General features: G+C 36.0%; 1 protein-coding gene across 6 annotated transcripts in view; it reads right to left on the bottom strand.

Annotated features, from left to right (window-relative positions):
* The window catches only part of NBEAL1 (neurobeachin like 1), an 80,393-nt gene that overhangs the window by 17,526 nt on the left and 48,495 nt on the right, over positions 1-14,372 (bottom strand). For all 6 annotated transcript variants that reach the window (XM_090144122.1, XM_090144120.1, XM_090144121.1 and 3 more), the window contains 16 exons: positions 14,057-14,216; positions 13,705-13,793; positions 12,206-12,790; positions 11,582-11,757; positions 11,061-11,214; positions 9,481-9,609; positions 8,551-8,856; positions 8,299-8,448; positions 7,506-7,663; positions 6,686-6,810; positions 5,592-5,718; positions 4,378-4,526; positions 3,401-3,534; positions 2,478-2,579; positions 1,169-1,264; positions 954-1,078 (listed from right to left, as the gene is read on the bottom strand). In XM_090144122.1, the coding sequence (XP_090000248.1) occupies positions 954-1,078; positions 1,169-1,264; positions 2,478-2,579; positions 3,401-3,534; positions 4,378-4,526; positions 5,592-5,718; positions 6,686-6,810; positions 7,506-7,663; positions 8,299-8,448; positions 8,551-8,856; positions 9,481-9,609; positions 11,061-11,214; positions 11,582-11,757; positions 12,206-12,790; positions 13,705-13,793; positions 14,057-14,216 (2,765 nt within the window). The remainder of the gene's footprint in view (positions 1-953; positions 1,079-1,168; positions 1,265-2,477; positions 2,580-3,400; positions 3,535-4,377; positions 4,527-5,591; positions 5,719-6,685; positions 6,811-7,505; positions 7,664-8,298; positions 8,449-8,550; positions 8,857-9,480; positions 9,610-11,060; positions 11,215-11,581; positions 11,758-12,205; positions 12,791-13,704; positions 13,794-14,056; positions 14,217-14,372) is intronic.

Raw genomic sequence — 14,372 nt, 5'->3', positions numbered from 1 at the left:
TTTGATATGATGGATTGTCCTTTGCATACCTGTTCTTTATACCCTTCCTTATGCATTTGTTATAATATATCAGAAACTGGATAAAGGGCAAGACTGGCCCTGTTTAGCATGACTTTATACAAGAGAGAAAAAAGTAAACCCATGAATAAGCTGGATATTACTGAAAGGATTTATTTCCTGCAAGACTGAAAATTTCAGTTTGTGTGTGACCATTTCAAGATGCAGAGATTAACACTTATGCCTATTTTCTTCTTCTACTGGCAAACTCTACAGTACTATGCCACCATCCACTTGATATATTCCTCCGCATCACAAAGCTAGTAAGCAAAATTACAGTTGAGTACTGCTAGAGAATCAGTTTTGTTATAGTCAGGGATAGACACCAATCAAAGCAAATTCTCCATGTTCCAAATTTCATGAAGAAAACTGTTTTTGCAGGAAGCCTGACAAGTACCATCTGGTGTGATAGCACTCCTCACACTAGCAAAAAGGAAGGATAAACAGACTTGTGTAGGTGTAAATACTTGTCATTCCTACATAGAAAGGAGCTGCTGGAAGCAAGTGAGTTACATTTTATATCAAAGATAACCTACACACACACAAAAAAGCAGGAAACATATCCAGCTCCTCATCAGTATGATTTCACATTCCTTATCTTGAAACAGATACAAGACAGCATATCTCTTCAAACTACTAGACTACTGAGTCTCTCTACAGACCTTTTCATCTCCCCAGAGAAAAATCTCAATTTACAACAGTAGATTTTGTCCTTTCAGTGCTGCATGAGCTAACCAATCTGAATACAGTAGAAACAAAACTGTCAAACTTTTGCAAAAGCATCTGGGATATTAAATTGTTAGATTTTAAAAGTGTCAGTGTCACTATTGTATTTTTAAATACTTATTATCATAGAGTGTCAAATGACAGAAATAACTAAGTGCTCAAATACATACTTCTCTTTCACAGCCTTAGCATTCTTTTCATTTACCACTCCAATGGGTTTGGATAGATCCCTAAAGACTGCTGGATTATTCAGATCCAGTTCTTCAGATGTATAATCTCGTAAAATCCAGGGGAACTGGAAAGAAAAAAGTAATGAAATCAAACAGATTAAATTCATCTTTAAAAAAACAGAAAAAATACATAAGTTCAGCAAAAACTTAATTACCACAGGATATTGAGCAAGATCATTATAAGTTCGTCCTGCCATTGTGTTCAGCTGAATAAGGTAGTCAAAGTTGGATATTTCTCTATTCACCCATTTCTGAAGGACAAAAAAAAGAACATGGAAGCACGTTACACATCAGTATTTCTTCTCTGCTAGAGGGTACTATCAGCAAGTAAAAGGCACTAGATTATGAGCATGATACGAATGTTCAAATTTCATTTCTCACAGTCATCATCATTTCCCATTTGATTTGATGATTATACTACATTTTACAGAGTTGCTACATTTCACTGAAATGCATTGATTGTGCTGTATTTCATTGAAATCATGTCCTTGGTTGATACCAGTACTGTTTTAAAATGCAACACAGCAGACAGCTAGCAGCCTTAGAACAAAAAGGGGAAGCAAAATAGAAATGAAACAAAGAATACAGGTGAACAGATATTGAAAAAACTGGGAACTGAACTTTGAAATCCATTATAGTTCAAAGGTCAGAACTTACTTATAAATTTTTCTACCATTGGTTAATGGTAGAAGAACATGTAAACATATTTTGTCCTTCCTCCATTATTCTACTTTAAACCAATCAACCAACAGAGCTGTGATCAGAAGGATTAAATAGCTTTATGTAGTAAGATGGAAACATTTCAGTACAGAATATGCAGATATACCACAAATATACAAAATGATACCTAATGTCCTTGGGAAAAGAAATTAAAAATGAAGTACTCCCAATATTTTTCAAATTCTTATGCAAGAATTGCCTTCCCCTCCATCATTGCCTCAAAGAGGACTATGATCGTAGGATAACGAGATAGAAAATGAAAATCAATTAACTGTATTTAGAGAAATCATCCAAGTTTAGGGTAATATCAAGATGTCCATATTTTACTTTTACAAGTAAAAAACCAATGCCCTTAAAACTATACTTCCTGCTCAATCTTCATACATGCTTTGTTGAAAGCCCTATCATGAAAAGACGGCAGAGAACATTTGCTCATGTACCAAGACTGAGAATATATGTAAAAAAACCACAGACCAAAAGCAAATCTGCTACATGTTCGCTATTCTTGTTGGATCACTTGTAATAATCACACCAGCACCAGACTATTTACATGGCATAAACTCAGTGACTCAACACAGAAGACCGCAATTCTAAAAAAATATGCTTGTGGAAGTTTAGACATCAGACTAGCAGTAGAGAAGTTGGCAGTTGCCATCTGAAAATGATAAATAAAAATCAGTACTCAGGGATGTATAAAACTCCTTCAAGAAGCAGGATAATATTATTTGTGCTGAAGTTTCATACCTGCATCAAGCCTGAAGCTTTAAAGAGCTCCTGAGGAGATCGGGTCCCAGAAATATTTGGAGAACGCAGTGACAATATTCGACTGTATACTTTGTTTCTTACCTGTTCAAAAACAGCATAAAAATTTTAGATATTGAAGCTGACAAGTACACAATTTCACTGTTACAGTGCAAAGCAGATGGAACATGCACTCGTCTCTTGCTGTATAAGCCTTTGGACACATGGATACGACATCCTTCAGTTTTAGGATATACGTCGAAGTGACTTTTTTTTCGATGCTGCAGTGACAAAAATTCCACAAAATACTCTTCTAGGAAGGCTGCTGTTCAAATAAACTTTCGCTATTTTCCTTACAAAACTAACACAAATATTTACTTAAAATGTTTTTCAGCTGTTATTCTTGAATTGACTCACTGGTATATAACTTTCCTTAAGTCCTGATATTTATCTTAGTTCCACATTCAGGAGAAAAATAAAAGCTCGTTAATCGTAAACCACAGAACACAAATATTTCTAACTTTGTGTCTCTTTTATTAGTAATTAATTTACTTAGAATATTTTTTAAGAGTGCAAGCTTCACAGAATCGTAGAGGTTGGAAGGGACCTCCAGAGATCGAATCCAACTCCCCTGTCAAAGCAGGTTCAAGACATTCAGATTACTACTGATGTAATTTTAGTTGAATTACAGCTCTGTATCACTAAAAAGAGACAGGAAGTCTCACTTTTTTTTACTCAGTTTTCAGATGTCAGACTGAGTTTTTTGGAGGCTGCAATTTATCTTCCTATAATCTTTAAGCCTAGCAAATAATTCACCATTAGTGTGCCCAGTTTCATGAAAGACACCAGATACAGATAAGGTCAGTGAACTAAAACTTGACACTTGTACTAATAACACTAAACAAGAAAATTTGGCTAACACATACCTCCTTATTGAAGTTGAGGAAGTAGTTGGTTTGATCTGTAAGGAAGATCTCCAAAGCTGACCTCCTCAGGTTGTACCGACGCAGATGTATCTCTCGAATTTGAGAAAGGTGCCATTTGAAATCAAAACCAACTCCTAGGAAGAGTACTTTGATTACTGATTTGGAATCAAAATCTTTTCAAAAACTTTCCTTATTCAAATAATGCAGTACCAAGCACCCCACAGTCAACCATAAAAAGCATTTTTTAATACATGGTTTGGAGAAACATTTTGCTTAGAAGCATTACTAGCCTCATCTGCTCTACTAAAAGAGAAAAAAAGACAGGAAATAAACAATAGGATGAAGAATTTGGTTTTGCTTTCTGATCAAAATACATTATGAATGTAATTTGTTGACAAAAAATATGAACTGAAACATCTTTGCTTTCTTCATCAGGCTCAAATAGAAACTTGTGTAGAATTCTCAAAAGGTTAGTGCCTTGATCTATAGTTTCTCAAATTTTACCAACAACAGTCAAACATTTCAATTCATTGTTTTCATGCTTAACCATGCACATTTCATTGACGTTCCTTAAGTAAAAAAAATAGCCATTATTTTTTACATACTGTTACTTAATCATTACCTCCTACTAAAAAATACAACATACTATTCTTAATCAGCACATAAGCGAAACATCATGTAGAACAGAAGTGCAGTTTAAGAAATACATTAGAGGAAATAACATTATGCTCATTAGCAACATTGTCAGCAAATAATTTTTATTATGTTGATTATTTCTATAAAAATAATCTGTAAGAGCTCAGTTTGTATAGTTTCAGATTGTTTACTCTAATTGGATTGGTCAGAGGCTGACCTCCAGGAACAATATTAAGTACAGATCCACACCCTACCTTTTTACAATTAGTTTAGTGCTAAATCTCTACTAAAAACAGAATGCTGAAATGCACTGAAAATAAGAAGCCATTCGTCATGCTCACCCTCGTCTTTTTCGATGCTACCATCAAAGAAATATAGGTGCTGAGTAGTGACTTCCAGTCTGCCAGGTATCACATCAATTATAGTAATGAGTTCACAGTTTTCAGACAATATTAGCTTTTCTTTCTGACTCTGTTCATCCTTCTCATCCCTACCAAAAAAGCACTATGTGTTAGGGGTTGGGTAGGTTATAAAGTTGCTTAGATATTTGGTAAAAGTACAGTTTAGAAAAGAATCAAATTTGAAAGACAGGAAGTACACCATGCAAGATTATATGAAACCACTTCTATTAGCATTAAAATGTCTAGTAGTCTGGTATGAAACATTTCTTAACGTTTTTTGGGCTTGCTATTTCAGTTTCAGGCACAATGAACTTGACTTCTTCTGAAGTACAAAAACAACGGGTTGCATTTCTTTCATACTGAAGGTGCTTGAATAATCTGGCCTAAAGCTAAGCCCTGGTTCCTGTTACTAAAGTGAACTTCAGACATATTTGAAGCAGTGGTTGATCCTAAGCCTACAGAGATGCTTTCAAAAGTTACTGAAGATTTGCTTGTGAGGTACAATTGAATTCATCAATATCACTAAGAAACACCTGCACCTCTTCTGGGCTTCAACAGCATAGACACATAGGCACACGCACAGTAGCCAGAGTGAATGGAATCAAGATCCCCACCTCTCTATTAAGAAAAAACTGAGAGGAAGAGTCTCCTAAAGTCCATGAAGGATGCACAGCTAGTCTTCTCCCCTGAGACTATTAGATTACACTAGTTAGATATTCATGCTATGCAGCTGACAGCATAACGAACAGCTCTGCCATCCCTGGACAAGAGTTGGTTTCAAACTGGTCCACACTCACAGGTTAGACCATCCCCTGAGAACTACAGCAAATGCACAGTGGGAAGCCTCAACAACCCTGCAATCTCAGACCAACTGAGAACAGCAAATCACTCACGTAACTTCACAAATGTTCTGTGCTTAATACTCAGACTTCCTTTTCCCTGATGCTCTTTATGCATCATTGTTTATAATGAAAAATCTAACGACAGCTTTTCTGCTGCACAAATTACTACAAAACCCTGGATTGAACTATTAAGGACAGACAAACAAAGAGGAAAGTTTTGCATGCTAATCAATTCTTGAAGTTGATTCCTTACTCCTTCCCACATACAAATTACATAAATGAATTTCAGCAGCTCATTGCTGTTGCACTTACATATTGGAACTGGTTGCTGTGTCTTCTTCTGGCAGTTCAAGCACATCATCTTCCAAGTCACTCACTTTCACCTGCTTTACCACCTCCAGAAGCAGAGACTCACTAGAGGGTTGTGTCTGGTACACACCTATTGTAACAGGTATAACAGCTCAAAATTTTTTGCTAATCCATTTTTAAAAAGTTAAACTACTGAGTGGATCTTCTACTGTTGAATGCTATCTTAATTAAGAAGCAACTTCTTCAATTCAAACTCTTTCAATTCAAACTCCAGAGGGCAAGCAGAACATTTTAAAAATGCTCCATGAATTGCATTCAAGTATACGTCAATTGGTAACAGTACAATTCAGAAAATAATGAAATTTGACTGGTATTCACAGTACATCAAAATGATTAAGGAACATTACAACAAGAGGGTGGTGAGGCACTAGAACAGGCTGCCCAGAGATGTGGTAGATGCTCCAGTCCTGGAGACTTTCAAGGCAAGGCTGGATCAGGCCCTGGACACCCTCATCTAATTATGGGTGTCCCTCTTCATCGCAGGGGAGTTGCACTAGATGACCTTTAACAGTCCCTTCCAACTCTAAGGATTCTACAATCCTATTTATGTATGTATTTAAATTGCCTGCATATACAGAAATAAAATTCACATAACTATATGAAGAAGACAGAAAAACTTCAAAACTGTATTCTAATGCAGACATCTCCATTAAGATATTCCATAGTGTTTTGCCAGATGCTCTTACAGCATGCAGGTTTCATAGTGATGCACATTGGTGGGGGTTTTTCTTGTTGTTTTTAGTTAATCTGGGTTTACAGGATCCAAGAAAAATATGCAACTGCTTATTATAAAACAAAGGAGCTCTTGAACTATTTTTCCTCCAAAAATACACACTTCAATAAACAAGAGGAAATTCTTCCCATATGGAAAAGAAGCTGCTTCAGGTCAAAGCATCACTCCTATGTTAAACATTATTACCATAGAGGGAATAACAAAAATATGATTTAACTTTCTGTAACACACTGATTGTTAAAAACAGAGACATATCAGAGAAAGTCACAGACTCCAAGTAAACTATTAAGTATAACAACACTACCTAAATTGTCTCTCAGGTCACTAGCATCCTGATGAGAGTTGAAGTTGTAATTCTGCACCAGTTTTAGTCTCATACGTGAAAAATTTTCAACATTTGAAAGTTTCCAGTGAACAGGATGCTGTTTCCTGAGAAAACAAGAACATTCATATAAATAGTTAAGAGAAGGTAAAAAAAAACTATGAGCAAAGTGATTTCAAAGAAATACATATTAAAAAAATCCTCAAGTCACCTACACATTGGTAAACTGCAAAACATAAAAGCTATAAATTGCATTTCAGTAGTATGTCAATATTGCAGCTCTGGTTATCTTAAAACATTTTGCATGCAGCATTCATTTTCAACTGAAATACAGCAAATTGTTTACACCACAAGTTCCAGAAAGTCTTAGACAGAATTCACCCACAAGTTAGGGCAGGGAAAAAGTAGCATTTTAAGTTGACATTAGTTTCATGCATTAAAAATTATAAGTTAGAGGTTTTTAAGACTATTTTTCCCCATCCAAAGGAACCATCGATGAGTAGAATATCTCAAGAAGTTTGTTTTCATTATTTTTTGTCATGTTTTTTTTTAAGAGTAACATTGATAATAAATTTGCATTTGTCACTCCAGGTAACCAGCTCAGATGTACACTTCAAACTTCCTACGTTTACAATTGAAATGCGGAAATCATTAAGGATACATTCAATATTAAATTCATATCTCAAGAATGGCTATCCAGGTCGATTTGACAAAGGTTCTAGCCATATGAAATAGCAAGTAAACAACACGAACAAATTCCTTTTAAGCATCACATCCTGTTTGATTCAAGAAATTCACTTACATTTCAGACCAAGGACCACGTTCAGAGAGTAAGTAAAGTTGGGCTGCTCTCCATTGCCTCAGAGTAACTGTGTGTTGACTATTAAGTTGCTTTAGCATACTGTTGTACCGCAGGTTTTCCTGTCGAGCCTTTCTGCCAAACGGTTCCACAAAATGCTCCTGAAAGACCATTAAGAACAAATCCAGCACTGAAAGAACGGTTTTGTAACTTGCAGGAGTTCTTACAAACAACAAATGTACAGAAGTGGTTTAGCAGTAGACATTTCTGAAAGTGTAAGGCATTGCTTACAAGAGAGATTTTTGAAGACTTAACTGCTGAACTACAGCATTATTAATTCTAACTCTTGAACGGAGTCTGAACCTTACACAGAAAGGTCAGCTCAGAAACAGTTCTTCCACACAATAAATGGGACCTGCTAACAGTTCTAAACTGTTCCCTAGGTTTGAGAGAATTTGCAACGCTAAATCATATCATAATGGAGGTTTTAATAATTCAGGTTTTAATAATTCAAAACATACATCAAAGTGGAAAAAGCAGCTTATAGCTAAGGATAATCCCAGGTTGCTGTACTATGGAAGATCTGTCCTGAAATAATTCTGCTTACAGATAAGACTCTTCAACAAAAATAACAGAATTAAATCTTCTACACGTATATATTGGCAGACTGCTCAGAAAAATCTTCAACAGAACCACCAACATGCCAGCAGTAACTTGAATTGGGTTATCTTGGAATTCAACTTCTCCATTTTATGGTACATTAATTCTGAGACAAAAAAGCTACCGGAAACCTTACCTGAAATTTCAACTTGCTTTCTCCTCTCTCCCGATCTCTCTTGTGCATATTCACCATAAATGCTTCATAACAATCCTTCCAATAAACTGCCATCTGCTCATGACTATGTCTGAATGAGTTTTCTTCATACTGTTTCATATTTGGAATAATCTGTTCCCATCAAAACAAAGTGCATATGATTTCTGAATATGAACTGCTCTGCTCTAATGATGAAAACAAGTGTGAATGACACCAAAAGAGTCAACTACTTACATATTTATCAATATAAACCTTCCATTCATCAGATCGACAATATTCTTGGAAGTCCTCAAAGAAAGAGGGGCTGCCATTGGTAGAAGGCAATGAAGGGAGATGCAGATTCATGAAGAGAAGTTCATAAATTTTGGATACCAGCGTCCGAACAAGTGGAATCAAAAATGAATATGTTTCTGTCTTCTCTTCAATTGATCTACTTAGGATACCTTCCAGCTTCCCCAACAGGTAGCATGCTTCAGGTTGACTCTCTATTACTTTGGTCTGAAGAAGGGTGTTCAGTTTGGCTGCTGCCATAGCACAGACCTACATAGACAAACAGCAAAGTGAGAGCAACTCAAAATAGTAATTTGGAGCACTTATCTTCTAGCACATAAGTATTTACATACTCTGTTTGTATCTCAGGCAGCCTGAGGGCACGCAGGCATCACATACAGGCACTGATCACTTAATTCAACCTGAGTCAGTTGCAACCTCAGCCACATAACTGCATTAAGATAAGTATGTGCCTAAACAAACAAGTCTGGGGTTTCTGAAGGTTCATTACTCCAGACACAGCTCTGCTAACTTTATACCAATTGTCCATTCAGCCTAACAGTCAAGATTCACGTGCACTGAATCTGTGCAAACCTGAAACCACTAACAAACAAAGAAATGAAAAGTTGCAATCAGGACTGCTATCTTACTGCTACTAGAAGCTACATAACCTCCATGTTCAAACAGCTTGTTCTCTACCTCATTCACATATTCAAGATATGCACATTGATGGGACCACAGAGTAAATTTGCAAATATTTTACTGGGGCTTACCATTTTCATATAGAAGGATAAAAGACTGCCATCACTCTTCTCACTGGTATGAGCAGCTCCTCCAGAACCAAAACAGTTACACCAAATATGCACTTAAAATATATTGGAATTTGGAACAAACCTGCAAGTTGTCTTGTGCAATGAATCCAAGGAGCAACTGGACTTGCACCTGTGAAAACCAGGCTGCTTCTGGGCCAGCAGAGTACCAGACTGACAGGCTATCCATAAGAGTCACCAATTCCTCCAATAGCTGTCATAAAAGCAGATTTGTGTAAAACATCAGAAATAATCAGTAACTATTCCAGTTGGAGATGCAATCGTTTCAAAGAACTATAGAATTCACACTAACTTACCCAAAGCCGTAATATCATCCTAAAATATTGTAGTTAAACCAGTAACCTAAAAAATTAACTGCAAAATACAACTAGCCTAGTATCTCCCGAACAAAGCCAAAACAAACATATAGTATACATGTCTATCTTCTTTCTGTAACTTACTTCAGAAAATGTCAACTCCTTAGAAAAAGCTATAGATTCCTGCAGCAGGATTACTAAAATTGAAAAGACATTCTTATCAACTGTACAGACATTACACCAACAAGCAATTTCTAGTTCAGTATCTATGGGTTTTCATTTAATTCTTTTACTTTGTGTTGTACATGATGTGAGAGTAATGTCAATATAATTCACCAGCAACAGTGTTATGTATGGTGCCTTGAGAAGTAAAGCAAGGCTTCATCAACGAATATTGAATTTGATGAGAAGTTTGAAGCTTCATAAGTATCAATACCTTAGATTAGGAGGTCTTTCTGAATCTCTCTTAACATAGAAATACTGACAAAACCTCACTAAGAAATGAAGCTATTCATGGTAAAATGAGTCATTACCTTATGAAGACATTTACTCAAAAATAACATGCTTTGCTGTATTCCCTAAAAAATTTCTAAAATATAAAATGATTGCTCTTTTAAGCCCCAGACTCACATGAAAGCTTCCGTAGCAAGCTGGAAGTGTGCCTGCTTAAAATACTACAGTGCTTTAAATTCTCCCTAGGCACAGTGGAAGGCAATTTACAAAAGTAGTTATTTTCAATTCAGAGATGGCAATAAGCACAACCCCCATTGCTCCAAAGTTCACATCTCATTTCTAATTAGATTTCACAAAGCTAGATCATAAGAAGAAGCAAAACCTTTACCCAGAGCAGCCTTAAAAAAAAAACAAGGAAATCTCTACAATTACTCTGTTCACAAGCCTGTGGTATGGAGAGCAGCTTAGCAATTATTCCATTGAAGACTTAACTTTTTTTTTTTTTCCAACAAATAACTCATGTCTCCCAAAAATGGAAAAACAAGGACAACTCAGCACAAGAGGAAAGACTACTGTTGAAACTACATAATTACACGAAGAAAGCAGGAAACAGTCAGGAAACAGTTTCTCTTACTACTTACTGTGATCACTAGTCATTTCCTCCCCCAGGGCTCATGTTTCTGACTCCCTGAATATGTAAAACTGAGCTACTTACAAATGTGTGCCCAATATTCCCTGTAGTAAGCTTTTAGGATTTTCTCATTAAAGGACAATCTAATACATTTCACTATGAACCCTAGTTTAAAAAGGAACACCTAGAGGAGATATTATCCAAGTGGACAACTTTTTCATTATTATTTCTGCCCACAGAATTTCCAATATGCAGTTACTGTACCTTTTCTGTCCATAAATTTGAGTTAACAAGTCCTTCTGCCTGCAGGAAATCTTGTACAATTAGCAAGAGCCGGAAAGCATTTTCAGTGTGTGTAGGGAGAGCTTTAGAATCTCTGTTATCAGTGACTGACCATTCTAACATCTTCTCCAACAAGCTGCATGTAAAACAAAATCCCAAAGCAATTACTACATGTTCCAGCTGTAAGTGGCTTTAAAAAAATCCTATTAAGTATTTAATTGAATCTCTCAGTCCATAGCGATAACTTATTCTCAATAAGACAGTGATGTAAAAAAGATTTTAAAAAGCACATGAAACTTGGAATACAGATTTTCAAAACCTTAAAACCACATTACGCTACCTAATAGTAGTAAAATATACTGATAGTACATGAAGATAGAGTTAAGAAAATTGTATCTTGATGGTAAACATCCATCCCTTCTTAGCCTTACTAAAGCCCACTCATTTTTTCCCTTTTTCATCAAAAAAAAATTATAGAACCTGCCCATGAGCAGTACACTCACTTGAGTTTTATTTCATCAGAAGGTCGCAGCAACTCATTAGATATTCCCAGTTTGGTCAGTGCAGAAAACACCTGTCCTCTCTCTACCCAAGCCTCATCATCAGATCTTTCAATGCCTTTCCACATTATGCACAGCAGGATATCTGTAAGTAACTGTATCAGTTCATTATCACCACCCTGCAAGAGAAAAGCAATATTTAGAGCCTTTCAACTCCTATAAATCTTCACAAAGTTTCTCCATCATAGTCTATGCTCTCCAAATGTATGTTTGTTTTTGAAAACTCCATGGTCTCAAGTCTAATAGTTAAATACATAAAATATGGGAGAAAGTGGCTTCCCAGAAACTGTAACACATATTGACTTCTACATCATTATTTAAACCTAACCCTTAACTGCCCTTTCATTCCCCCCATTCCACCTTTGCCCAAGCAATTCCAACCAAAAGACGACAACCCAGAGATGTCCCCACTGACTGTAAGAAAGCTATTTGTTATTTTCCTTCAGAAGATAAAAGAAGGAAAGGACAATGAGGACAATGATTATATACCCATTAGGGATACAATTAGAAAGGAAAAAAGTTGCAGTCATTAGGAGAAATTAACCACATAGGTAGAAAATTACTTACTCCTTGATTTTCAAATGAAGATAGATCAGCAGCGTTGAAGCCTACATCACTTATGACATCTAACTCCTTTTCAGGCTGCCCAGAAAATGGTTTTCTGTTCTCTATAGGTGATGGTGTGCTGGGCAGGCTGTCTGTCATCTGATTCACAACATCAGCCAGTTCATAAGAGTCAACACTGGACAGATCTAGACTCAAATGTGAAGGATTACTGTGCCACAAATCTTCTCGGTCCTCTGACTTGAAAGACATCTCTGCTGTGGATGCATCTTCTAGTGGCATAGCAGAGAAATGAGCTGGGACATCCAAGGATTTATTGTCTTCTAAACTCCACTGATCAAACAAACCATTCACAGATGCAAAGGTATCAGTTTTATCTCCCTCCATCTTATCTGCATGATATTTCTGAAGTTCTTCAGCAGGCGGCTTTTTTTCCTCTTCCCTTGAGGAGTCAGCCCTATTTTCTCTAAAGCCAATCCGGACCTCAGAATTCTCTTTCAGGAAGAGTCTAATCAAAGTGTCCTGCCAGCCCAGCTGCTGAGAAATCTGTTGTGCTGCATCCAGTTGGGAATGCAAAAGATGCAAAACCTAAGGATAGAAGATATTTCACACTTACACATTAATTATAACTTGAAACTATATTCATTCTTTTAAATTACAAGATCTACAACCTTACAGCTTTCTTTGCCTTTTTATCAAAGAAGTCATACTGAATTAACAGAAAGTATATATGCCACAAAAATCACTCAAAATTAAAAATGCAAAGAAGAGCAAAAAATTTCCCAGGAATACAACATAGGGGAAAAAAGAACTATCGATGCACATCAGTAAGTCCTTACTTTTCAGTCACTCTTCTACAGCAATTCCTAGAAAAGGCAACTATCAGAGCAAATAATCCCATTAAAAAGTCCTAGCACCTGATGTGCTTGATTACAAACTATTAAACAGAAAAAATTAAGAAAGCTGAAATAAGCTACAGTATTACTAGCTTATTGATATCATACACTTGGTTTATTTTGAGAAACTTTGGTATAGAATATAGTTCCTCACAACTACATTCAGTACTGCCAATTCCAGTGATACAAACCAGAGAGCTCATTTAAGGAAAGAGTTACTGCTTTTTCCATCTCCTCTCTGCATCCTTAAAAACTCTTGAGCCATTACATGTTCTATTAAAAATAACATTAAGAATAAAACAAAACCTCAAGCTTAAGCATCCCTTGAGAAAACTAATTCAAGGAAGTCAATACTTCTAAACCATTAAAAAAATAAGCTAGTTGAGGATCACTAGAGAGACTTTGGGTTTTGTTTTTTAAAAGATTTGAACATATGAAGTTCAACATCAATTTCCATATTAGCTTTATTCCTAACATCCTAAATCATTACTAAAGAGAAGTAGCAGTATCAACAGCAGCAACCAGTAGAGCTAAAACATCTCAAATAAGACACCACACCATATAGTTTATGGATTTAACAGTATTCTATTTTTAAAGGTAACTAACCTTTCTACAGATAACCACTCTCATGTTTATATCTGATCTATGAGCCAGATGCACTACAGCTAAAAGATCTTTATAATTCACAGCAGGATCTGTGGAGGAGAAAAAAACAAATCAAACTATACCATGCAAATGATGTAACAGTTAAATGTTAAAAATACCTCTGGAGGTCACCTCTATAACCAGGAATGGCAAAGAGAACATACTTCAGGGAATTAAGAAAACAGCCGAGACTAACGTGGACTGCAAATAGAACAGATTCATAAAGTAACAACTTTTTCCTGAGCAAAAAACAAATGTATTTGCCTCTGAGCAAACAGGCATTTACTAATAGTAGACAACACTTCCCCATTACCTGCATGGAGAACTTGGTTAAGAAGGTTTTTTATGAGAGAAATAGTGACTGATGATTCATTCAAAAGGAGTCCAAGTCCAGAGTACCCCACTTCTCTGAGTCTCATACGGTGCTTACTACGTTCATAAACTTTAGTACATTTCAGCATCTCTTCCATAATCTGCATGAAAAAGCACACAAAAACAAATTAATAATGAGGAAGCATCTAGACTGTTTAAACTTAATTGCGTATGACATAGCATAGTAGTCCATAGTTTACAAAAAACCCTTTAATGACAAACTCAGACTCATTTTTAAAGATTCCAATACTTCTATT

Source organism: Phasianus colchicus, chromosome 7 (assembly GCF_987193195.1).
Source record: "Phasianus colchicus chromosome 7, bPhaCol1.hap1.1, whole genome shotgun sequence".
Taxonomy (NCBI): Eukaryota; Metazoa; Chordata; class Aves; order Galliformes; family Phasianidae; genus Phasianus; species Phasianus colchicus.
Note: the sequence above shows the minus strand (reverse complement) of the source record. Positions and strands in the feature narration are given on the sequence as shown.